Here is a 25567-nt window from a genome sequence, read left to right as displayed (position 1 = left end):
AGAAGCAAGATTGGGAAATCGCTGCCATCATGGGACGAAACCAACATAGTGGTATTTAAAAAGAAAGATAAACCACCAGAATTACCCGGGTCGTGTAGGGCCATATCTTTGTTAAATGTAGATGACAAAATATATGCATAGATTTTGGCAACGAGGTCGGCAAAGGTGATTGCCCCTCTGGTTTCTATACATCAGCACAGGTTTATATCCGCCAGGAGCACGGTCAACCATATAAATAGAGTAGTTGATTTAATAGATTATGCGAATGTACAACATGCCAAATTGGGATTGATATTCCTGGACGCTGGGAAGGCGTTTGACCGTGTCTCCTGGCCTTTCTTATGGGCAGTTTTATATAAAATGGGGTTTAGCCCGTCATATGCTCAGGCTATTCAATCATGTATATATCACCTAGAGCTAGAATATGTGTAATTGGCGAAGAGTCGGAGCTGATGTTTATAACAAGAGGAACAAGGAAGGGGTGTCTCTGCTCCCCGTTGTTATTTGCACTATATATCAATCCACTTTTATGTATGCTTGAAAATAGCAATAGGATCAGATCTATGACCTATGGACAATACTCAGTTTGAGTATTAACCTACGCAGATGATATTACGGTGGCAGCATCGGAACCACCCCAGGCGATTGAGGAGATAGAAAGGCTGGCCCAAGGATTTGGTGAAGTGTTGGGATAGAAATTAAATCTGGCAAAGACTCAGATCCTCTCTACGGAGTTGGGGGGGGGGGTATCCTGGGGACCCCCGGGTGGTGATGGAGGCTACACATCTGGGTATAACAATTAGGATGGATTTACAGCAGCTGATAGATGTCAATTGGGGAAGTATAGTTGTGGGGGTTCAGCAGATGCTGGACCGATTGAAATGCCTTCGTTTGACACTAGTGGGAAGGTGTAATATACTCAAGATGTGTATATTACCCAAGCATCATGTATTATTTTAGAGCAGTACCATTAGAGCTAACTTGTACACAACTTCAAAATGTACAAGCTATTGCAGATAGGTTTCTGTGGGGACTAAAAAAGCCAGGAGTGCCTTTAAATATATGATGCTACCACGGGAGCGAGGTGGCTGGGTAGTACCCAACTTTGCTTTTTATTATTACGTTTGTCTCTTTCAAACTATGAGGGTTATGTTGACAGGGGAGGAAGTGGAAACATTGGCAGAAATTGTTTGTTTACATTTTTGGAGTTAAGTTATTATATGAGAACCCGATTTAAGATGGTAATAGCAGCATATAAAGCTTGGAAGCTAATTAGAAAGAGAATGGGGTAACAGGGATTTGTTATTATAGACCTACAAATACCACTACAATGTTGCCACCTGCATTTTGGAATATTAGAATGGAGAAATGGAGAGCAAACAGGATTAGGCAATTAGGTGACTTTTTTGAAGATGAGGTATTTGTTACATTTAAAATGTTTTCAGATAGATTTGTGTTACAAAAAATTGAGTTCTTCAAATTTTTGCAAATAAGAGATTATTTTTTGGAGCGGAAAGAGCAGAGGGGGATGAAAAGTTGCCTACTTGTCGAGGCAATTAAAAAGGGGGCTAGAATAGGAACACTGTATCAAATATTGATGGATGAACAGCAAGATGATATGGAAAAGCAAGATAGGAATTGGAACTCCCGGCTACATCAAGAAGGATTGTATATGCAGGAATCAATAGATATTGCAGGGGTAATTTTGCTGTCAGCTAATCTGAAAGTTCAACATTTTAAGACACTGTTTAATCTGTAACACAAACCATTAAAAATGATGAAATTGAGAGCTACAAATGATGTTTTCGGTGTGCAATGGAGAGGGCGGATATCATCCATATATTTTTTGGGTGTGTGCAACTAAACTCATGGAAGAAACATACTGAGGGTTTTTTATCTGAGATTAAGGGGGCTAATGTACAGATAACAATGGACATAATGCTGACAGCAATTGGAGAATCCCTCAAATCGGGGCAAGAGTGCTACCCATTTAGATACCTGATATTTGTAGCAGTGGCGGTAGCCAGGTTGTGTGTAGCAGCGCTGTGATTGCAACAGGAAGCTCCCTCTGTTGAAGTGTGGCGGGCAAAATTTTATAATATTTTTAATTTGGAATCTGTCTTATATTCTATGAAATCAGTGAAAACACAAAAACTGGTTACTCAGATATGGGGCCCCATTATAGAACATATGAAATAAGTAAGTTGAATAAGGGATAAATCCTGTATTGTTTTGCTTGATTGATTATTTACTATATTTTTATTGTGCATAAATGATATGGCGATTTGTGGGCTTATGTATTTTTTGTAACTGATTTTAATTGTTATCTAACATGGATTGAATAAAAAAATGTAAAATATATAAATAAATAAAAATGACAGGAATATCTCAACTTATCTGGCACTCTGGGTGGCATAAATATTCGGCCATCCCCACTTTTCCTTCTGCCATCTATTTAGCTACAACCCTGAGTAAGAGTTCGTGAGTTGTACCTCCCCAGGTGTCCAATGCACAAAAACGTCCCCTATCCCTGGTGGAAGGGAATTCCAGATTCTAAGCATGCTTCCAGTGTGTGTGTGATCTTTATTTCTTGAATCTAGGCAGTTCGAGCAGTAGCGCATATGACCTACGCTGTCAGTAAGTGAGCTGTGCATATGACCTACAAAGCCATTGTGTGAGTAGCGCATGTGGCATACGCAGCCAGTGTATGATTGCTTCCAGACCTGGTCAGTTTCTACTTGAGGTATTTCGGAGTCCCATGGTGAAGCGATTTGTTTGTAATGGAGGCTGTCTTGAAAAATGTGTTTTGCTTCAATCAGGAGCCATTCTAGTCTAGTGAGTGAAGGTGATGTGTCGAAGCTTCGTTCTCATGAGATGAGTTTGGCTGCTGCACTGAGAGGGGCCTTCATGGGAACGAGGTGGGTTTTCGTAGTGCCAATGAGAGTCATATTTCCATAGTCCAGTCTAAATACAACTAAGCTTTGTAACCCATTTGTTAGGTCCTTCTTGGCGATAATGGGTGTTATCTTTTTGAGGAGACTGAGATTGTACAAGGCCTGTTTCACCATGGAGTTTATGTAAGCAGTCATGTTCAGGCTCTTCTTTAGTGTGATTCCAAGCGATTTGGTGCAGCTAATGTTTATAGGACTGCAGATGAGAACATCAAGGTGAGCGATCCAGCCTTAGATTGGTGAGGAGTTGCCTTGTGAATCTGGGGTGGCGGGGGAGAAAGGGGTAGAGCTTTACGTGAAATATACAGCCAGTGTTGCACCTTTTTTAGGGTTTAGTTGAGGTGGAGAACATCACAGAGAGAGGAGATGTTAGGTGGAGTTGATTGTCATCTGCATATAGGTGATATCGCAGTCAGGGGCTCGGTGTTAAGGTTTAAGCGAGTGGGTGATAAAATTGAGACTTGGGCAATTCATTGGTTTTGTTTGGGGATGAGTTTGAGAGTGAACCGTTTAGTTTAATTATCAGTGAGATTTTACTGAAGTATGAGGTGATCCTGTTTTTTTTCTTTAAACATAATATTGATAAAAGAAAATCAGGGCATAGTAAAATCACATGGCATCTACATTTAACACTGTATGTATGTATGTATGTATAACACACTTATAAAGCGCTTTCTGTCACCCGACGGGCATCCTGGCGCTGAGATCAAACAGGTCCTGAAACACGGTCAAAGAAGGATCATAGAGCAATTATCCTAACCTAGGAAATAAATGAGTTTTTAATAGTTTTTTAAAAGAAAGGAGGTCTCCTGAGCATCTGAGCGACAGTGGCAGATCGTTCCACAGCTTAGATGCCGTGAAACCAAACGAACGGCCGCCCATTCGCTTTCTCCGGAACTTAGGAACAACCGCCAAATAGGCAGAGGCAGAACGGAGAGCTCTTGCAGGGGTGTACCAGGTGAACATCTCCTGTAAGGGCAACGGTCCCGAGCCATGCAGAGCCCGGAAGACCAGACAAAGCGCCTTGAATTCGATCCGTTGAGGGATAGGGACCCAATGCAAGTCTCTAAGAGCTGCAGAAGATGAATCAGAACGGCGGCGGGAGAGTGCTAGCTTAGCCGGGAAATTCTGCACTCTTTGTAGCTTACCTATCGCCATAGCAGGTGCCCCCAGAAGTAGTGCATTGCAGTAATCCAGTCTGCTTAGAATGATGCTGCGCACTACTTCTGGTCTGGCATTGACAGGGAGCAGAGGAAGAATCTTCCTGAGAGAACACAACAGGCCCATACAGGTGGATACTGTTTTGTCAATGAAACCATCCAGTTGAAGACTCGGTTCCATTGTCACTCCCAAATTCCGAACCGAGGTAGCTGCTGCCGCCGTGCCCTGAAAGGAGGGGGGCCAGAAGTCCTGTGGTAAAGATCGTGGGACCCGGTCCACTGAGCAGTGTAACACCTCTGTCTTAGAGCTGTTAAATTGCAGCGAGTTGTTACTCAGCCATGTTGCCGTGGTGACCATGCAATGATGAAAGGTCTCCAGGGACACCGCATTCTCCCCTTCAAAGGAGAAAATAAGCTGGGTGTCGTCAGCGTAATTGGTGACTGAGATGCCAAATGTTTTTATTAGCTTGACCAGGGGGTGGAGGTACAGATTAAAAAGAATAGGGCTGATGGCCGAGCCCTGGGGTACTCCCTGACCGACCCTTTTAACGGTGGACTTAAAGGGGGCAGGGCAACCACCTGATGTCTATTGGCCAGGTATGAAACAAGCCAATCCCGGGCAATGCCCGTCACCCGAACATCCTCCAGTCTCCTGGTCAGGATGGCATGGCTGACCGTATCGAACGCTGCCGACATGTCGAGCAGCACTAAAAAGGCTGCTCGTCCATAGTCGGCAAGCGAACGAAGGTCACTCAAGACAGTCACCAAGGCTGATTCTGTTCCATGCGCTGGTCTGAAACCAAACTGCGCCGCGTCCAGGCATTCATTAACTTCCAAAAAACTGGACAGGTGTCTTGTGACCAGTTTTTCCAGGATCTTAATCGGAAAGGGAAGTAATGATATGGGTCTGTAGTTGGCGGGGCATAAGGGATCCAGTGATTCTTTCTTCAATAATGGAGAAACAACTGCTAATTTCCAGCTGTCCGGGACCTGGGCAGAGCCAAGAGATTGGCAACAAATTGCGTGGAGAGGAGGGTACAACTCTTCCCGAAAAACTTTCCAGAGTTTGTGCGGGATTACATCAAGAGGGGACCCAGAGGATACACTATCCGCTAGGACACCAAACTCTGCAAAAGACGGGAGAGGGAAACTTTCCAGCCTGGCTTTCCCAGCCTCCAACTCCGATATAGGAGGAAGAGCAGCCCCAGGTGTCGTGGGATTTAGGTTACTCAGAATGGTCGCGATCTTGTCTTCAAAGGCCTTGGCCAATGAATCGCATAGTAGCTGAGAGGCTGGGATAGCGGTAGTAGCGCAGGCCGGTCGTGACAGCTCGTTAACAATTTTAAACAAAGCTTGTGCTTTGTTTGAGGCTGACAGTAAAGTTTCCTCCAAAAACCTTCGCTGTGTATCATAACAAATGCTGGCGACAGTACACACATTGCTAACACATGACACATTACAGTCGACACTGCTGGCATATTGCATAACTCTACCACCCCGTCCTCCCCCCTACTCTGACACATCGTCCATGTCCTGCATGGGCGAGTCACAAAAATAGCCCCTGAACTTGTTCCATGCACCTCAAACCTTCGCCCATTTGCGGGGGCATCCACGGTGTGTGTATACCGCCCGTTCCACCATCATAGCCTTATCCACATCTTTGCACCAGTCTCTAAGCGCTGGTAACTCCTCGGATCCCCATTTCCTGGCAACATTCCGTTTGGCAAACATTATTCCCAGCGTAACCCAATCTTGAGCTGAATGGGGAAGATCATTTGGTTCCCACAAATTCAGGCGACAACACCTCAGTTCCGGTACAAGTGACACCTCCACAACCTGTGAGATGGTTCGCATCACCTGGACCCAAAAGGTTGCGATTTGGGAACATTGCCATATGGTGTGAAAAAAGGTCCCCTCCCCCCCGCAATCCCTTAGGCAAAACTGATGTGTAGCCCTTCCTATTGTCACCCTAGTATAATAGGTATGGTGAAGTATCTTTAATTGCACTAAACGAAGCCTTGATGGTATGGCTACTTCTCGCGGGGACGACAGTGCTGTCTGCCAATCTGCATTGTCGATATCCCCCAGGTCAGTGGACCACTTGCGTCTAAGTGTCAGCATTGGGTCCGGCATGTTATTGATTAGCTTACGATAAGGGAAGGAGGTAGCCTTATTGGGTGTATGTTCAGTCAGAAGCCTGTCCTCTAAGGGGGTGGCCTCCGGTATGTCGGTACCGGGCAAGAGAACTGAATGTAATGCATGTCTAATTTGCAGGTAACTAAACATTTCAGTGGGTGCTAGTTCATATTGGATCTTAAGCTGCTCGAACGAGACCATTTCATCTCTCTTCCATAGATCCCCCACTGTAGAAATACCTATCAGGTCCCACGCCGGAATCCCTTGCTCTTTCTAAGCCTTCCAAGCTGCCATGCAGACCAGAGCAATGTCATCTGGGTGGTAGCACCCTTGCATTTTAGTCGTACCTGCGCCACATACCATATATTGACTGTGTGCGCCGTGGGGCCAATGAGGGAGGATGATCTACTTCTATCGTACAAAACACAGACATAGTACCTGCTTCACCCAACCCTTGTCTGTCCGCCTGAAACGCTGGCTCCGTCTGAGGCGTATGTATCCACTGGTTGATTATTTTTAAGTTTTCCGCCCAGTAGTAGCACTGTATATCCGGAAGAGCTATTCCGCCATCGTACCAACCCCTTAGCAATTTTCCCTGTGTTATGCGCGCTGGCTTGTGTCCCCAGAGCAAACAGGAAACAGTCGCCGCTATAATATTGAAGTATTTTAATGGCACAGCAAATGGAGTGTTCTCATTTTAAAAAGGGCTGCCTTGCCCAACAAGTGGTACAAAAGGGGGTGGTGATGGACGGAGCATCTCAATCAATCAAACACTCACACCCAGTTAAAAGATCTGGGTTTTATCCATCACCGTTCTTTAGCCCACTCTGCCACCCCAGTTCAGACATGGCTATATGCAAATCAGTCTGACCCTGTGCCTCATGGGAACAGTCCAGCCCGAACTGCCAAGCCATGTCTTCCCTGGACCGGAAACAAGCTTCCGAGGACCGGTTTCTGGAATTCCAGCCGTCTTCAGCCAGGCTTGCTTGAATCCAGTGGCAAAGTGAGCAATGGACTCACGTCTGAGCATACCCTGCCACACTTATAGCGGCCAAAAGTGGTACAAAGGAGGGTGGTGATGGACGGAAGCTTGTTTCCGGTCCAGGGAAGACATGGCTTGGCAGTTCGGGCTGGACTGTTCCCATGAGGCACAGGGTCAGACTGATTTGCATATAGCCATGTCTGAACTGGGGTGGCAGAGTGGGCTAAAGAACGGTGATGGATTAAACCCAGATCTTTTTACTGAGTGTGAGTGTTTGATTGATTCAGATGCTCCGTCCATCACCACCCCCTTTTGTACCGCTTTTGCCCAGCAAGGTCAGCGCCAGACTATGCCAGTGCGACCTGTCACATTTAAACCGTTCCAGGGGGGCAGCAGATTTTTCTGGAGAAATTCCTCTGGCCTGGGGGTTACATGAATGCCGAAATATTTGAAGGAGTCGTCCGTGATTTTTAGTGGGCAATCCACTGGGAGCGATAGGGAAGGGCTGTGCAAAATGAACTAGACCGATTTAGACCAATTGATGGTATAGCCCGACACACGGCCGAAAATTTCACAAATGTTTAAAAGCACTAAAATGGAGCGCCTTGAGGAGGTGAGGTATAGCAACACATAATCTGCATATAAAGAGATACGGTCTTCCCAGGTCATTGTCCATTTAAGTCTCTGAATCATAGGGTCCCATCGGATCCATGCTGCCAAGGGCTCCAGCGCAGGGAAAATAGCAAAGGGGACAGTGGACAGCCCTGGCGTGTGCCACGTGAGAATGATAAGTTCCTGGACATACGTCCGTTAGCCACCACGTGCGCCAGAGGGTGTGAGTATAACAATTGCACCCATGCACAGAATTTCGGTCCGAAGCCCAGATGCCGGAGGACCGCAAATAGGTAAGGCCAATCCACCATGTCAAATGCCATTCGCTCATCGAGAGAGAGGATAACTGCAGGTTCCTTAATGTACGGTATGCGTGTCATTACCGCCTACAGCCTTCTGAGGTTAAGTGCCGTATTTCTATTGGGCATAAATCCGGACCGGTCCAGGTGAATCAGGGTCATGAGGTGCGAGGTTAGGCGTGTTGCAATAAGCTTGGCGAGGATCTTAGCCTCAGCATTAAGTAAGGATATTGGCCGATATGATGAGCATTCTTCGGGGGGGTTTACCAGGCTTCGGGACCGTTACTATGGTGGCAACGCGCTGATCCCCTGCCAGCTCCCCTGCCTTCAAACTGCCAGAGAACATTTTTATTAGATACGGGGCAGTTAGATCAGATGTCCTTTTATATAGCTCGACAGGTATACCGTTGGGCCCCACCGCCTTTCCCGACAGCAGGGAATAGATGGCCACCTGCAGCTAATCAACCGTGGGGTCAGCCTCCAGTAAGAGGGCTTTCTCCGCTGATAAGGTAGGCATTTTAATATCCTTGATGTGAGTCAGAGCCTCCTCTGTTGTTATGTGTGAGTGTGAGGTATATACTTGCTCAAAATACCCGGCCAGAGTATCTACTATATTCTGCGGAGGGGTCACCACAGTACCTGATGGTGTGCGCAGTTGCGCCACTGTCCTCTTTGCTCTCTCCTTCCTGTCCAGCCACTCTAGAAGTTTACCTGCTTCATCCCCTACTTCATATATCTTGTGGCGGGTAGCTTGCAGCCTTATTCTAACCGCTTTACGTTGGTGTTCCCTAAGTTCGCACTGTTTAAGGCGTAGGGCCTGTGATGTCGCCGGGGAGGGATTTGCAGCGTGTAGATCAGTAGCCTCGGCGCCAGGTAGGACTCCAAGGCATCCAGCTCCACGTGCACTGCACGTTTATGGCCAGCTATGGATGCAATAGCCTGTCCTCGCACTACCATCTTGTATGCTTCCCACAGAATACTGGGAGCTTGCACCGATGACACAGTCTCTTGGAAGTAATGCCTTGTGACCGCTGCTATGTCTTTCCGTATCTTGGGGATATGTAAGTATCCTGGGTAGATGGGGTATATGTGCTATCGCACCTTAGTATGTGTTGTGTAGGTCAGGGAGATAGGCGAATGATCAGAAATGCCTCGGGCCGAATCTCAACATCCGCCACATTGGGAAGGCTTACAGCAGAAACCAGGAAGTAGTCTATGCAAGAGAGGCTTTGATGTACTCCAGATTGGAAGGTGTAGTGCCCCGAAGGAGGGGCGTCTATACCTCCATGTGTCTGTAAGGCCCAGGGCATCTATAAAACCCTCCATGCGGGAATTGCTCGTTAAGTCTTTTCTGGGGGGATAGCGGTCCCTGGTTCCATTGACCACTGCATTAAAACCACCCCCTAAAATCATTTCTCCCTCCGGAAGACCCAGTATAAATGCGCTAAGCGCCGGGAAGGCCACTGCCTGAAGGGCCGGGGAATGTACACTGACACTATATTAAAGCCCCTCCCTTCCCACCGACACTTTATGGCTGCAAATCGACCCTTGTCATCTGTCTGGGTTTGATGTATGATCAACGGGAATTGTTTACGCACCAAAATGCCCACACCCCTATAACCAGACAAGAACTCTGAGTGCACTACCATTTTAAATCCCCAGTGATCCAAGGCCCTACACGCTGAACCCACCAAGTGCACATCGCCTCAAATACTGCAACACCAAGCCCCTTTTTATCTTATCACCCAGTCCATGCACATTCCAGGTGACCAACGACAATGGAGTCACCGGGGACTTCGGGGGTCACACAAATCAACCTTAGAATGTAAAGACATTGTTCCTGAGACCATAAATAGTGTAGTATTCAGAACAGCATTAATGCAGTATGCCCAACAAACTGTAACAAGTATACATTCCATTGTTCTCGCTCTGTGGAAAAAAACATCAAACCCCAAAACAACTCTCAGCAACTGCCCCCCCCCCTCCCAACCACCTCCCTGCCTCCCTGCTCGACGGATTCATAACTACCCGCGACCCCAACAAAGCAGAGTGCTTATTACCCTTTCCCAGTTCTAAACGACGGGGGTGAGAGAAGATGACCTCCGCCCCCCCCAGAGCCCTCCACCCAGGATACCTTATAAACCCATTGCCCCTCCAAAGTTCTTGTCCCCAAAAAAAACAACACAAAAACAAGGGAACTAACAGTTGAAAGGGCCCAATAGTACCTTCATGTTGGGCCCCACCGGCAGTTTACATCAAACAATACCTGATCAGGAGCAGATTAGAATGTTAGCGCTATAGTCGTCTCCGCTAGGAACAATTCAAAGGTACCACAAGTATAAGTATCCTCATGAAGTAGAATAACGGTAAAACCATGGCTGTTCATGTCCGGTCGCCACACAGCAGTTTGCGCCATGTCAGAGCCCTGTGCTCACTCTTGTTCCATTTCCGTCTGGTGGTCGCCTTGCGTCACGTTTTCCTGTGCGGCCTGTTCATGTGGCCTTGTGCCATCCATCCAACCATTCCTGCACCTCTTCAGGCGTCGAAAAGAACCACACCTTACCCTCAGCTTCAACCCGCAGCTTGGCAGGGAATAACATTGAGAGGTGAACCTGTTTAAAACTGTTCTTTGATACACATGCATGATTTAAGGTTCTTTATGAGCGTGTTGTGGTTGACCAAGTTGAACATCGATGAGAGGTTGACCAGTATGAGTAGACATGAGTCCCCTGTTATCACCATCCTAAAGAAGTCATTGGTGATGGTGAGGATGGCTCTTTCCAAAATGCAGACCACCCTGAAACCTGACTGAATGATGCTGAGTAGGTCTGGGCTTCAAATGTTGACTGAGGTGGGACAGTATGCATTTTGCAAGGACTTTGGCCAAGAAGAGTGGGTTGGTCAAAGGACAGAAGTTCTTCAAATCTTCAGAATCTGCTACTGGTTTCTTGAGGAGCAGTGTGGCAAATAGTCTGAGATTGTTCCTTAGGCTTGTGAGTTGTTGATTATTTTGGTCCAAAGACGTGTGATGAGGTGGCTGAATTCCTTGATTAAGGATGAGTGAATGGTTCTAGCTATGTAAGTCACTGGATTCAGGTCTGATATGACTTAGATGAGTTTGTCTTCTGCAAGTGCCTTGAATTCATGCCATACAATGTTGTTCTTCTGGGGCGGAAATCGGGGTTGCATGGTGGTTTTGTCGGTTTTGATCCCCGGGCTTTGGTGTGCAGTCACTGAAGGCCTATTGTTATCAGAGTAGTTCATCAGAGTGTTTAATCTTCACAATCTTGCCAGCAAAGAAATTTGAGAAGTCCGCACAGTGGTGCACCGTAGAAGATGTTTTCAGAATGGTGATAGGGATGCCTGTTCCCTGATGTTGTTGTGGAGTTTATTGGTGCAGTATCATGCCCGATCTATTTGGGATCGGAAGAAGGTGGTTTTTGCTTTGAAGATGTGTTTCTTGTACCCGTAGTTGACTGAGGTTTGAAGATGGACCGTCTTCTCTAAATCTTCTCTCAGTCAGTCTGAGGTTTATCCTCGCTTCACTTGTTGTACCAGAAACAAATGGGTTGACCCTGAGTCTCTTGAGTTTTAATGGGGTGACTTGGTTGAGTATGTCAGCTATTATTTAATTTTAGTGTGAGGTCAGCTCATCTACAATATGCTGATCATCAGGTGGTTGAAAACGAGAGCCCAGTATTTTTGACCTAGCTTTTAGGCTTATTTCAGAGCTGGGGCAGGGAGAAATTGGTCACGGGGAGTTAGTCCGGGGGAGACTGGCTTCTTGCGGTGCTCCTCTTCGGGTAATGCACATAATCCTGGGTAAGGTCCTGAGGTATGGTGATTTTTTTATCTAGCCTCTCTCCTCTAGCTTGATGAGAGTTGGGGTCTAGACAACTGTATATAAATAGGAAGTGTTCCTGGGAGGTCTGCATATTATCTGGCTTCTGTATGGATTTCTGTTCCTCTTCTGCAACCCATTGAATGGAGCATGCCAAGGCACCCAGCAATAGGAATCATCCTGAACCTCCTGCAGATGAGGAGGTATTGTAGATATCTCAACATGACCTACAAGCCTTAATAAAACAAGCAATTGACACTGCCTTGAGTGCACCTGCTGCCACAAGGGCTCATGCAAAAAGAGCGATTGATGGACAGAATGTAGAACAATGTCATACATTCACCCCAGTACAGATATCTGGGCCTAAATCCATCTTTTTTTGCTCACCCAGTTTGAACTCAGCCATATGCAAATCAGTCTTTACCCTGCGCCCGATGGGAACAGTTCAGCCCGAACTGCCCAGCCAGGTCCTCCCTGGACTGGAAACAAGCATCCTAGGAACGGTTTCGGGCTTAAAGCACTCATCAGCCAGGATAGCTTAGCTCCAGTGGCATGGAGAGCACGGGACCCACATCTGGGCATACCCGTTCCAATCGGGGTGACAAATGCAAAAAGAACAATTGATGGACAGAATGCAGATCAATGTCATACATTCACCCCAGTACAGATATCTGGGCCTAAATCCATCGTTCTTTTGCTCACCATGCCAATCCAGTTTGGACCCAGCCATATGCAAATCAGTCTTGACCCTGCACCCAATGCGAACAGTTCAGCCCGAACTACCCAGCCAGATCCTCCCTGAATTGGGAACAAGCATCCTAGGACCGGTTTCGGGCTTTCAGCCTTCATCAGCCAGGATAGCTTGACTCCAGTGGCATGGAGAGCACAGGACCAAGGTCTGGGCATACCCGTCCCACTCGGGGTGACAAATGCAAAAAGAACAATTGATGGACAGAATGCAGATCAATATCATACATTCACCCCAGTACAGATATCTGGGCCTAAATCCATTGTTCTTTTGCTCACCATGCCAGTCCAGTTTGGACCCAGCAAGATGCAAATCACTCTTGACCCTGCACCTAATGGAAACAGTCCAGCCCGAACTGCACAGCCAGGTCCTCTCTGGACTGGAAACAAGCCTCCTAGGACCAGTTTTGGGCACTATGATTTATTCAGCATTCCGTCCATCAATTGTTTGCGCAGCTAAAAAGGGCTAGGACAGACTTAGATGAAGAGCAGGAGTCTGGTCTAAAAAAGCACTACTTTCAAGGATCTCATTTGCAAGAACTGTTGGAGCATATTCGAAATGCCCTGGGGTTTGTGTACACAAAGCTGAAACTGTATGAATTTTATTCGCAGTATAGCTACTTCCCAGTTTGCAACCTCTCTTCCTATTATGACATCAAAGACATTGTCATGAATGAGTGGGCGGACATTGATAAATCCTCTATACCTCGCTTCTTTCCTAAGAGGTATTGCATTGACTGTTTTGAAGAACCGCCTCCTCATCTTCTTAAGGTCAACACTATTCTTTCCTCTATGGCTTCTTCATCCTCTTTGTCTACGAAAGATGATGTATTATCGGATGTGGTAGAAAGGGGTTTTTAAAGGATTTATGCTACATCTAATTTTGTTTTAAAGACAAACATCTATGCAGCCTATGCAGTGTAGGTTCTCCTGAAGGACTTTCAGACATTATATGATGCATTACAGGAAGGTTCAGATCATGCTCCAATTTTACCTAATAATGGCAAGTTTTATGTCAGATATGTTTGACATCTTATGGTCAGCAGCATCCTCGGCTAGTGCAGCAATCCTGAGAAGGATACTTCTGTGGATGCACCCATGGAAACTAGATATGGCGCATAGGTTTCTCATCCAAAAGCTCCCTTTCACTGTTCCGAAGTTGTTTTGGAATGAACTGAAAGTGATGGTGCAAACGTCCTTGGATGAGAAAAACATATTTCAGCCCTTCAAGTTTGTCCCTGGGAAAATCATTTATTAAGAAATTAATGTTTCAAAATTAGAAAGACAAACGTCCCTTTAAAGGCCGGGTCCAGGGCAACCAGATCCTGGCAATAACCTTCTAAATCCACAGATCAGTCCAAATGACGACTGTATGAAGGTGGGCGGTTGATTGAGGCTCTTTTATCATCTATGAAAGAAGTCAATTCGAGACAATTGGGTCCTCTCCATCAAAAGAACTGGTTATCAATTGCAGTTCAAGGATGATCCGCCGATGAATCGATTCGAATGTACACCATTGCAAAGAGATCGGACAAGAGAGAATTTTATGCTCCAAGGGTCAAGCTCTTCTGGATAAAGAAACAATTGTTTAAGTTCCCACGAGTTTCAAGGCCTTTACTCTCAACTGTTTCTCATTCTGAAACAGGATAGTTCCTATCATTCAGTTATGGATCTGAAGGAAACAATCAAAATGGGGTCCCTTAAGAGCATTATATCATTACCATCCACTGGAGACTTTTTAGTAACCCTGTTCTTCCTTGTACCAACTCATCCAGCCAGTTAGAAATATTTGAGATTTTAAATCAGGATCAATCATTATCAGTTCCAAACTCTTCCTTTCATCTTGTGTACCTCTGCAAGGGTGTTTGCAAAGGTATTGGTTCCAGAAATAGCTGCATTACAATTGAAGGGCGTTGGTATAATTCCCTATCTTGATGACTGGTTTCTGTGTGCTTCTTCCTTCTCTAAGGCTGAGCAAAAAATGGAGATGGTCTGTTCCTTCCTTCAGGATCTGGGTTGGCTGATCAACCACAAGAAGTTTTGACTGGTACCATCACAGAAGGTGACCTTTAATGAGGCGCTCTTCAGCACCCAACAAGGGACTGCCTCCCTGCCACAGAAGAGGGTCATTGCTCTCCAATCACATTTTCAATGTTTGTTGGGAATGACACAAGCTCCAACCTGAGCCTGGTTGAAAGCACACCATTACATGGCACCAACCACTGCTGTGGTCCCATGGGCCCGAATGTATTTGAAACCTTTTCTCTATCATCTTCTGGATCATTGGGATCAGACGTCTCAGGATTTAGAGAGTCTAGTTCCCGTGTGCCAGGTGTGGTCAAACAGCTTCAATTCAGGCTGTCAGAGTCCAGTCTAGTGAAGGGATACCCTTTTCAACTACCACCACCACAAGTGTTGACAACTGATGTGTGTCTGTGGGGTTGGGGAGCTGTGTTTCGCAGTCAATAGTTCAACCAACAGTGGTCAGAGACAGAGAAGGCTTTCTATTCCAGTTTGAGAGAGTTGGCAGCAATTTGATGAGCTTTTCAATCTCACTTGAAGAGGGTGTATTTGGTAATCTGAACAGACAATCAGGTAGCCAAGTGTTACATAAATCGTGAAGGTGGCATGAGGAACTAGTGCCTCAACAATATGACAACTAACATCTTTTAAAGGACAGAGGAGTATATTTTAGCAGTGAGGGAAGTTTATATTCAGGTGAAGAGGAATTACCGGACATGCCCGAGATGGGGAGGGCGGATTATGGGTAATACTTGCTTGATGAAATAGGGTGGCCCCTTCGGGACTTGACTACCGCGGTCTGATTACTCAAGACGATTGTAACATTAAGGTAAATAACATATGCAATAGAAATTTAGCTATGTTACCTTATATCGTGCATGAACATTGAGGTATTACAATGAATGTGGTGCATAGATAAAATGCACTGGAAACTAGCGCAGTGAATGGAGAGTACGATTTAAAACCCAGAGGTATACCTAGACAGCGCGGTGTATTTACTTAGGCAGGCCCTGAATATCGACAGCCCTGGCAAAGCACAAAAGATATCTCCGTCCAACTCTTCCAGCCCATGTACAATCCTGGGAGCTGGCAAATAACCAATGTAGCTCGCCGGAAGCAAAGCCTAGCTGAAAACATTAATTTCGAAAACAGACAGCAAGTTATAGCAAACAATGCAGATCAGATAAACTATTACCGTAAGTACACGCGTAGACTGCATAATTGATTTTAAAAAAGCAGCAATAAATGGGAAATAAGATCTGCGACACCTGCGCTTTTATACAAGCCAAGGCAATATAATTATTTCAGTAAAATACAAGTGCAGGGGTGTGTGACAATTCCAATATTTTACGGCTCTGGGATGTGGTATTTATAGAAGTGGTGTAGACAGCTGTGCAATACCTGAGCAGGGACTTTTCCTTGTGTGTGTATATATAAACACTTTCATTTACCTGCAAGGTACGGCGAAGAGTCAATAGTTCCTTGGGACACTTTAACACTCCCAGCAGCCATACTGTTTACACCCGTCGCCTAGCGACGAATCGAATCTAACGAAATTGAAGAAGGACGGACAAACCTAGACCTATATCGTCTTCCTACTTTAGTACATGTGGCTCTTCCGCCATAACTTAATGCCGCGGCCATGCCCAGCGTACAGCTTTTCACATGCTAACGTAGCTATGGTACTTTGTCAACAATAGCAGGCTATTTAAAACGGAATACTTGATGAATATATAATTGACAAAATATAGTCAAATTGAGTAATTTCTGGCATTCACATTTTTATTATAGCTAAACTCGCTGGATGGTAAAATCTCCCGTATTTTTAACATATGTATTTACGGGTATATGTTACATAAGTACACTTTTTAGGTCTAGTTATAGTACCTTTAAAGTGTGTACTGGAGTTCACGTAATAACAAGCATTTGCAATGCAACAGATATCGTATTTGCGAGAGTTTGGGCTACATGCCAACATTTCAAAAGAGCAAAGTGGGAGATTTAAAAAAATAAATCGGGAGAATGGGGCTTTGAATCGGGTTAACGGCATGTATGGGCTTTGGAAGTGGCTGCTGCAGGATCGGACATTTGAAACTTAAATGCACGTTTTTTTCTTACCTTTCGGAAGCATGGAGCATAATGGCAGGCAGAGAGGGTGATGCAAGTGTTGGGCACTGGCCTGGCAGGTTGTTGGTAGTGCATGCACCCCCCACGCCCCCTGTGGCAGCCCGGGCTGAAACAGCTCCCCCCCAAGTACTTCGCAGGTTTTTGAAAGACGATTCCCAAGTTAATGACGCTTTGTTGTTTTTTCACCCCTTCGAGAGCCCCTGCATCGGCACTCTTTGTTGGAAGTATTAGCACTTTACACAATACCAATCCCTGTCAGCTGGAACCCCAGACGAATCGGGTTTTTGCTTGTACGAATCTGGAGGCGGGAGACTAGCCTTCAAATCGGTAGTCTCACGCCTGAATCGGGAGGGTTGGCATGTCTGTGTTAAATGACAATGCCTTTTATTTAAGTGTTGGTTTTTAAAACAGATAAATAAAAGGCATTGTCATTTACAATGCCAATAGCTTAAACTCTCTCAAATGTGAGGGCTATTGCATTGCAAATGCTTGTTTGTAAAAACGCCCCATGCCGCTCTTTTACTTTAATGGCGGCCATGCCTGTGATGTAGTCAGCAGTCTAGTAGTTGGGTGGGTGGAGCTAGCTGGGGATGAGGGGAAGAGGAGGAGTATAGACAGGATAGGGGCAGTTAGAGTAGGGACAGGGACATGCATGGAGGCAGACAATAAAGCTCCAATGAATATACTTACATGTGTCTGTCGTTCTTGAAGTCTCGACACGACAACTGGCGACGAGGGTGGGATGGGTGCATCCTGCCACCTACAGAACCCCGTGAAGAAGTGTCCCGTCCCCCTGCAGTGCAAAAAAGAATAAGACACTGCTGAGACAAGAGTGTTGGAAGTAAGCCCACCGCCTAGAGTAAGAGGCCAGTGGACATTGTCCCTATACCGCGATTTGCCAGTCGTGTGGAGCCCCCCTGATAGAGAAGCGCTACTGAATGCTGAGGGCATTTTGAAGGAGAACGTCGCTTCGCGCCAAAACGCGTCTCACCCCCGATGCGTGCAAATCGGCACGCGCCTACTGAGGAGAAGTCGGGAGCTCGCCCTGCTCCCACCTACTGTGCTGACAACCGAGGGGTCTCTAAAGCGTTGACGAAGCCCTGGGAAGTGCCCAGACGAAAGAGCGCTGTCGCGCGCCAAGAAAGAAAACGGAAAACGGAAAAGCTCACCCCCGATGCGTGAGGAATGGCACGCATGTAACGAAGCATAATCGAGAGTCTGCCTCGATCCTATCTGATCGTTCCTATGCACCAGAACACAGGAGGAAATGAAGAAACGTTGCTACCTGCAAGCGACTGACTGCTGGTGAGTGTCAACTGAAGCCCTGTGAGCCTGAGTGAGCAAAGTCAAACCTCGTGGGAGATGAGAGTTGCAAGTGTGCGGCCATCTTTGAGTCAGGCAGCCTAGAGGGACACCCCTGTGAAATCAATGAGCGGCCATGTTGGAGTCAGGCATCAGCAAGCATCAAGCACGAGCCAATGTAAAAGCATGAAAGACTAAACAAGCACGAGTCAAGACAAATGGGAATGAACAAACAAGCATTTGTCGATACAAGAGGAAAGTGGCAAACAAGCACTGGCAACTGAAAGAGTGAGGGAATAAACAAGCACGAGCAAGCGAAAGAATACAGCAACAAAAAGCATCAGCCAATGAAAAGTGAATAGAACAAGTAGACAAGCACAAGCGAACACAAGGGTCGACACAGGCAAGCACATGCAAATAGAAGTGTTGTAAGAAGACAAGCACTGGCCGTTATAAGAATTGTAGTCAAACAAACATAAGCAAATGCAAGAGACGGATAAAGACAACGGTGAGCACAAACCGAAGAGTGCAGAATTGCAGAAGACCCCGAAGAGGGCAGTCCTGCAGAAGACCCCGAAGAGGGCAGAACGTCAGAAGACCCTGAAGAGGGCGGAACCGACTACCTGCAGTTAACATGCAATACCAAAGAAAGTGTAAATCCGCAGAGCCAAGAGTCACACATGGTTCAGCTGAATGGTGACCATTTGACGTCAGGAGATCCAAGCTCAACACACTGAAGCGTACCGAGACCGTTGCGCCAGGGGCGGACAACATACAACAGTCACCTGGGAGCGGTGAACCTTACCAGTATTCAAAGGAAACAACCAAACAAAGACTAGTGGCCGAGGAGGGTCAGCAAAAGAAGACATGAAGAAGGGAACAGTCCTGTGACATTGTCATGCCAGCACATTCCACCATCTTGTCGGCGAGAGAAGAAACACATATATCTAGCCCCTGCATTGGAGTGCCACCCCCAATGACACAGACCCGCAACCAGAGTCTGGGTCCAGAATGGAACCGGTGGCTAGAATCACTGGATGCATTTCTTGACGTTACCGGAGAGCGAAGAGATAGCAAACGTCTACTACTACTACTTCAATTGGTGGGTCACGAAGGCCGACGCCTAATCAGAACCTTTTCAGCAAAGGATACCGAGACATATAGAAAACTCAAAAAGACGTTATGTGCTCATTTCACCACAAAAGAAGACGTCGATCATGAACGCATCGTTTTCAATGCAGCACGGCGGGAACCAGGGGAATCATTATCAAACTTCATAACGCGGTTACAAAAGTTGGTACGATCCTGTCAATTCAGTACATTCACAAATGAGGAAGCGATCCGGCTTCGGGTGATTGAGAGCTGTTCGAAACCGGACGCACAGCGCAAGATACTTCAAAGGCAATTCTCGTTAAAGGAAATCTTCAGGAGGGCTAAAGCTGGAGAGCGAGCCGAAACAAGAGAGTTGTCAAGAGAATTGCATATCGATGCAAGAAGAGAAGATAAGCGAAAGGACACCTCCCTCAGGTCAGAGCATAAAATTCAAGAGGCAACCGCAACCAGAGCGAGGAAAGGCGAAGGCAGACTAAAGATAGCGGGAGAGACAAAGTGACACGAAAGACTCTGAGTCAACAACGCGAAGACAACAGACTGGGATGATCCAGGATTATGACAGCCTCACAGACATAACCCCAGGGAGTTATTCAACTTTAAGGAGTACAAACTATTCTGAAGAAGAGTCAAGCGGGATAGATCACATGGATAGAACCGATGTCAGCCTACTCAACAAGTATAAAGGAAAGACAAGTTACAGAACACCGGACCAGTCATGTCAACTCTGGGAGCCGATACACAAACACACCGAGCAATCCGCGGGTCACCAATCTTCACAGACAAGTCGGAGGAAACATGCAGCCGTAGAAAACACCACGCCCAGGACACAGACACCAGGGCCCCCAGCAAGCAAGAAGATGAAAGAGACCTCACAAAACTGGGTGATTCACTCCGACACTAGGAAGCAATAGGCAAGTACACTCAGGACACCTGTGAAAATGAGGGAACTGAGAGGAGACCAGTAACATCATACGAGAAGGGCAGCAACGAAAGGCCCTGGGATCGAACAAAAGAAATACACGCTTGGTTGTCAGACAATCATTCCACTGAAACAGCATGGAAGACATGTTGAGACACATACTCCAAGAAGTGTCCCAAAGACAGCTCTAAATTTAAGAGCAGTTTGTCACAGCCTACCCGTTCAAGAAGTGTATCAGTCCAAATACATTTGAAAGAAGGGTCCTGTAGAAAAGCAGCAAGAGACCTCTCTGATTCAGAAGACATGTCGGTACGATCACTGGGGTCAACAGAATCAAGTTCACGACAACATCCAAGGCACCGATCACCTGAATGGACCTTGGACTCAGAGACTGCTCTACCCATCCAAAACAACATATCTCTGGCAGATGTCTCGGAACATTTGATTACCACGTCAAGCAACTTGCCCTGTCTGTTGCAGTCCCATCCAGACCAGAGGAGGGTACCGTCACCCCTGACGGGGTTTGCGAGGCTGACTCCAAGGGCTTTCAGAAGAAAGACAACCATATGGGACAATATACATTGGTGGGGGAAAGGACTGTCTCATCACTCCGTCAAGAAGACAAGGTGTGTTGGCAAAGATGGATCAGCATCACGAAGACAAGAGGGGACGAGAATGGAACGGGCCCATGCCCCAATGCTCAAGGAGTTAAACATTGACAAACGCGAGTGGGAGCAGATAGGACCAATAGAGCCTGCATATGAGTCCCAAAACCGAACCAGGACACTCAATGCTCCACTGTCCAATATGCAGGGTCGTGAGCACGAGAGCATTGATGCCCTTGACCGAATGGACAAAAGAAGTAAACTCACAAGCGGATGCTTAGGAAAACAAGTGCCACAAGGGAGAACAGACCGCCACTGCCACGCCGAGATATCAGTAGTCACACAGCAAAAAGAAATCATGACAACTGTGGAATCTGAGAACAAGCAGTTCACGCACGATGTCTCACATTGTTAAGAATGCGCTCCTGTGGTCAAAGATGTCTGTATTGAGACAACAGAAGGATCGACCAAAGACAGGCCCATCACTGATTCGACCTTACTGATGCTTGAAGACCTGATTGAATCTGAACTCATGCATGGGAACACCTTCTTGTGGCCCAAACAGACTGTCTGCCGATTCATGGGGCTGAGTGGACAAGTGCGAACTTGGTAGAAGTTAATTTCATTTTGTTAAGAAAGGGGGAGATGTGATGTAGTCAGCAGTCTAGTAGTTGGGTGGGTGGAGCTAGCTGGGGATGAGGGGAAGAGGAGGAGTATAGACAGGATAGGGGCAGTTAGAGTAGGGACAGGGACATGCATGGAGGCAGACAATAAAGCTCCAATGAATATACTTACATGTGTCTGTCGTTCTTGAAGTCTCGACACGACAATGCCCCGTTCATTAGACGCGGCTCGTCTAAAGAAAGGTGCGTGGCTGCTATTAAAATGAAACCGTAGTATGGGGTGCTTTTACAAAAAAAAGCATTTGTTTGTCAAGTTGGCCATATTGGTAATAAAAAATGTAGAAGCGGGAGCCGTGCTAAAAACGTAGCACGGTGCCCGGAGGCAAAGCGGGCACCCTTGCAGGAAAGCACTTTGTGCCTGCAATTGGGGAATATCATTAAAGAAAATAGTGCTCACAAACTGTAGATAAAAAAAACTGTGTAATAACACAAGTAAAAAGTCCAGTCCTCATGGGAGGTTACAAATGCAGTCAAGGCGGTACTAAGAAGGGACTACTAAGCCTATTCATAAATCAAAAGCAACCATTTAGAAACAACAGTAACAGGAGCCAATTGAAAAGATGGGTGAAAAATGGGCAAAGTCCATACCTGAATAAAAGCATGCCTCGCAGAGCAGCGCATGCGCTACCCAGGCTCAACCTAAAAAAAATCCACAGTGGGAGGCTTTATCTCACTTTAGCCATTGTTTTGTTTGGGTTGGCCCACGTCAAACACTGCTTAAATAAACTGTCATTCACGCTTTTTGTTTTCACCATGGAGTTCCATTTCTATGGCAGGACGGAGGCTCCGATTATGCTTTCTCATTTCTTTACCTCGAAAAACACAGCAGCCAATAACAACACAGTAAAGAAACAAAAAACTACATTTCCCAAGAGTACCACTAGTAACCATAGAGGCTACATACTATAAAAGGTACCATAGAGGACAACACTTTCTTTGCTGTTTCGCAGCCAGTTAAGTGCACTTTTCTGATACTTGCATTTCATATTGTGTTTATATTGTATTGCATTTGCTGTGCTTTTACCAGCTCTTCGCCGCCCTGTCGGCTCCACTGTTGCCTTGGTTGCGTGTTTTGGCGCCTTCGGCGGTGTTGCCGTGTCGCGGTGTTGGGGCTTCGGCCCGTTTCGTGCTGTTGCATTCCTTCGGTGTTTATCTTTCTTTGGGAGCGTGTGGCACTTCCTGGTTGTAGGCGCGCGGTGTCCGCGCCTGTTTCGTTCTGTGGAGCGGGAGTCGGGAGACAGAGAGACGCGCTGTGGCTCGCGCGTCTCTCCGTAGGCAGGCTGCTGTCAGCGCGCATGCGCGACAGCGTGTTTTGTTTACATTTGCTCTTCTGAAGTGGAGAGCATTCCTGTTGACGAGGCACGCTTCCTCCGAGAGCGTTTATTCACAGCTTATCCAGTGTGAGCCCACCTTTGCCTGTCGATCAATTGCCTCCACCTACGCCCCATTTACAGCTGAGTATTGGGGTTGTAAAATAACGCAGAGGCTCTGCCTAGAGTGGCATTGTTTTGAAAGCAAGCCCTCTCTCCACTCTTAATTGTGTTTGTGCTGTCAGGTTTTACCACCTGAGCTTACATTTGGCTTGCTTTGGGGTTCCACTCCCCCTGAATTGGCCTTGGCTATTTATATTTATTTTTTCCTCACATGGGCTTATTAACAACTTAAGGTTGCCATAATGGGAGACTATTATGATGAGGAAGAATATTATTATGACGAAGAGGAGCCCTTGGGCTCTGTAGACGATTTGATGGGTCAAGCTTTGTTCCACGCCATTGCCCCACTAAAGCGTCATATATCTGAGTATGCCACGCAACAGGGTTGGTTGCCTCCTTCGTCTGGGCATGCAAAAAAGTCTCCTAAAAATCCGCATCACGCGGATTTTGCTAAGTTGGCGAAAACTCTGTCCTCTGTGCCTCATTCTAAAAAATCTGCGAAGTCTGCACGTTCCTCCCCAGACTCTCCTTCTGAAGATGGTTCTTCCGCTGATTCGTCATTCTCTGACCCAGTGGTTCCTCCTCCTAAAAAGAAGGCTTGTAAGGAGCATTTTGTGGACGCACCTTCTAATCCTCAGCTGCTCACTTTTGATCCCTCGGACATTGTCCATCCCAATTCTACATCCTGGCTACCCTATCCAGAAGTAGCCGAATATGTCCAGACCCATATTCGCCGTCCTTTTGAGAAGGATGTTTGCGCCTGCTTGCGTTCTGAATGCCCGCGTCCAGACCTCTCAGATAAATTGGCAGATACGCCAGAAGTAGATCCGACCATGGTCACTTACATGAAGAAGTATTCCAAAGATCCCAAAAAGGGTTTGGACAGATCGTGGCGGTCCTGCCAGGACAAACTGTTGGACCTTCTTGGTCCCCTGAGGAAGATCTTAGATTTGGGATTCAGAGCCAAAGAGTCTGGTGCACTCATCGATCCAGATGAGCTAGTAGGTTGGTCACAGAGGGCTATCTGTATGCTGGGCAACGCAAATTGCGCAATTTCATGCGAGCGCCGCCGCTCCATTCTGCTTAAGCTGGACCCAAAACTCACAGATTTGGCTCCTTAAGAATCTGGTTCCCCGGCCCAAGGTTTGCTCTTTGCACAACCCTTCTTAAAGGAACTTACGAAGTTTGTGGCCACTTTTAGTGGCCTTGCCAAGGCACAATCGAATTTACGTCGGGCCTTTCACCCGGTTTTTGGAAGGGCCGGACGACGGGGACGCTCGTCTGGCCGGGGATACAACCAGCAAAATCAAAGCGGTTCCCAGTCCTAGAGAGGTGGACAAGATTCCTACGGTTCGACCAAGTCAAACTTTTATCCCTCTCGCAAAGGGAGAGGGCAGTTTAAGAAAGGAGGATACGGCGGGACCCAGGGAGGACGTCACGACTCCTCTAATTCAGGTGAGCTTGATTCTGGCTTCAGAGGTAGTTTTGGGGGGCAGGTTGTGAATTTTCCTCCCCAATTGGCAATTAATCTCGAACAATGCCTGGGTGTTGGAGACGGTGCAAGGTTAAAGACTAGAGTTCTACGAACATCCTCACCAACACCACATTCCTCTGCCCCTTGTTTTTCCCAACAAGATCAGGCGTTCATCTCCGAGGAGGTAGAGTCTCTTCTGGCCAAAGGGGCGATCGTTCCCACTTCTCTGCATCCCAACGGTTTCGTCAGCAATGTCTTTCTGGTGGAGAAAAAGGGAGGCGGTGGACGTTTGGTCCTCAATCTAAAGGACTTCAACGGCGGAGTGGTAGACCGTCATTTCAAGATGGAAGGTATCCATCTTCTATGGGACCTTCTTCAGGAAGGGGACTGGATGGTCCATCTCGACCTGAAGGATGCCTATCTGTCAGTCCCGATTTACAGTCCTCATCGGCGCTTCCTTCAGTTCCAGTGGCTCGGAGATTGGTTCGAGTACTCTATCCTCCCATTCGGCCTCTCGTCAGCTCCGTGGTGTTTCACGAAGCTTCTGGGCCCAGTGGTGAAGTCTTTGCGAGCCCGCAGGGTTCGCCTGATAATATATCTTGACGACATTCTGCTCATGGTGCAATGCCCTCTTCTTTTGCGGACTCATTTGAACTGGTCCATAGATCAATTACAATCTCTTGGTTTTCTTGTGAATCCTCAGAAGTCTGCCTTCATTCCCTCTCAGTCTATGGACTTCCTCGGTTTTTGGATCGATTCGGTCTCTTGTCAACTCCTATTGCCCGGTCAGAAAATCAGAGGGAATTGAGGATGGTCCTCTCCAAATAGATGGTCTAGTTGAGATCTGTGGCTCGAATTGTAGGTCTGTTGTCCTCTTCGATCCAAGCGATCTTCCCGGGTCCTCTGCATTATCGTGCTCTTAAGCGCTTCAAAATCAGGCATCTCCAGAAGGGTCTTCGCTATTCCGATCACATTCCTCTAACGGAGGATGCTCGTTGGGAGATGTTATGGTGGCTGGAGCACATGGAGAATTGGAACGGCCGTACGCTGTTCGGGAAGACCCCAGATGTGGTGATAGAGTCGGATGCGAGTCTGTGGGGTTGGGGAGCACAGTGCGGCCCCGTTGCGACGGGGGGCCATTGGTCCCGGGAGGAGTTGAGT

The 25567-nt window shown here is 46.7% G+C and overlaps 1 protein-coding gene across 2 annotated transcripts in view; it reads right to left on the bottom strand.

The window, feature by feature from the left end:
* Positions 1–16282, bottom strand: part of STPG1 (sperm tail PG-rich repeat containing 1) — a 356391-nt gene extending 340109 nt beyond the window's left edge. The window contains exon 1 of one of the 2 annotated variants that reach the window (XM_086956418.1): positions 16202–16282. Coding sequence is in view for 1 of the 2 variants with exons in the window: in XM_086956419.1 (XP_086812545.1) it covers positions 16202–16262 (61 nt within the window). In the remaining variant the exon portion in view is untranslated. The remainder of the gene's footprint in view (positions 1–16201) is intronic. The other variant, XM_086956419.1, reaches the window with a different exon arrangement.
* Positions 16283–25567: the final 9285 nt, after the last annotated feature.

This window comes from Lissotriton vulgaris, chromosome 2_1, assembly GCF_964263255.1.
Source record: "Lissotriton vulgaris chromosome 2_1, aLisVul1.2, whole genome shotgun sequence".
Classification (NCBI taxonomy): Eukaryota; Metazoa; Chordata; class Amphibia; order Caudata; family Salamandridae; genus Lissotriton; species Lissotriton vulgaris.
Note: the sequence above shows the minus strand (reverse complement) of the source record. Positions and strands in the feature narration are given on the sequence as shown.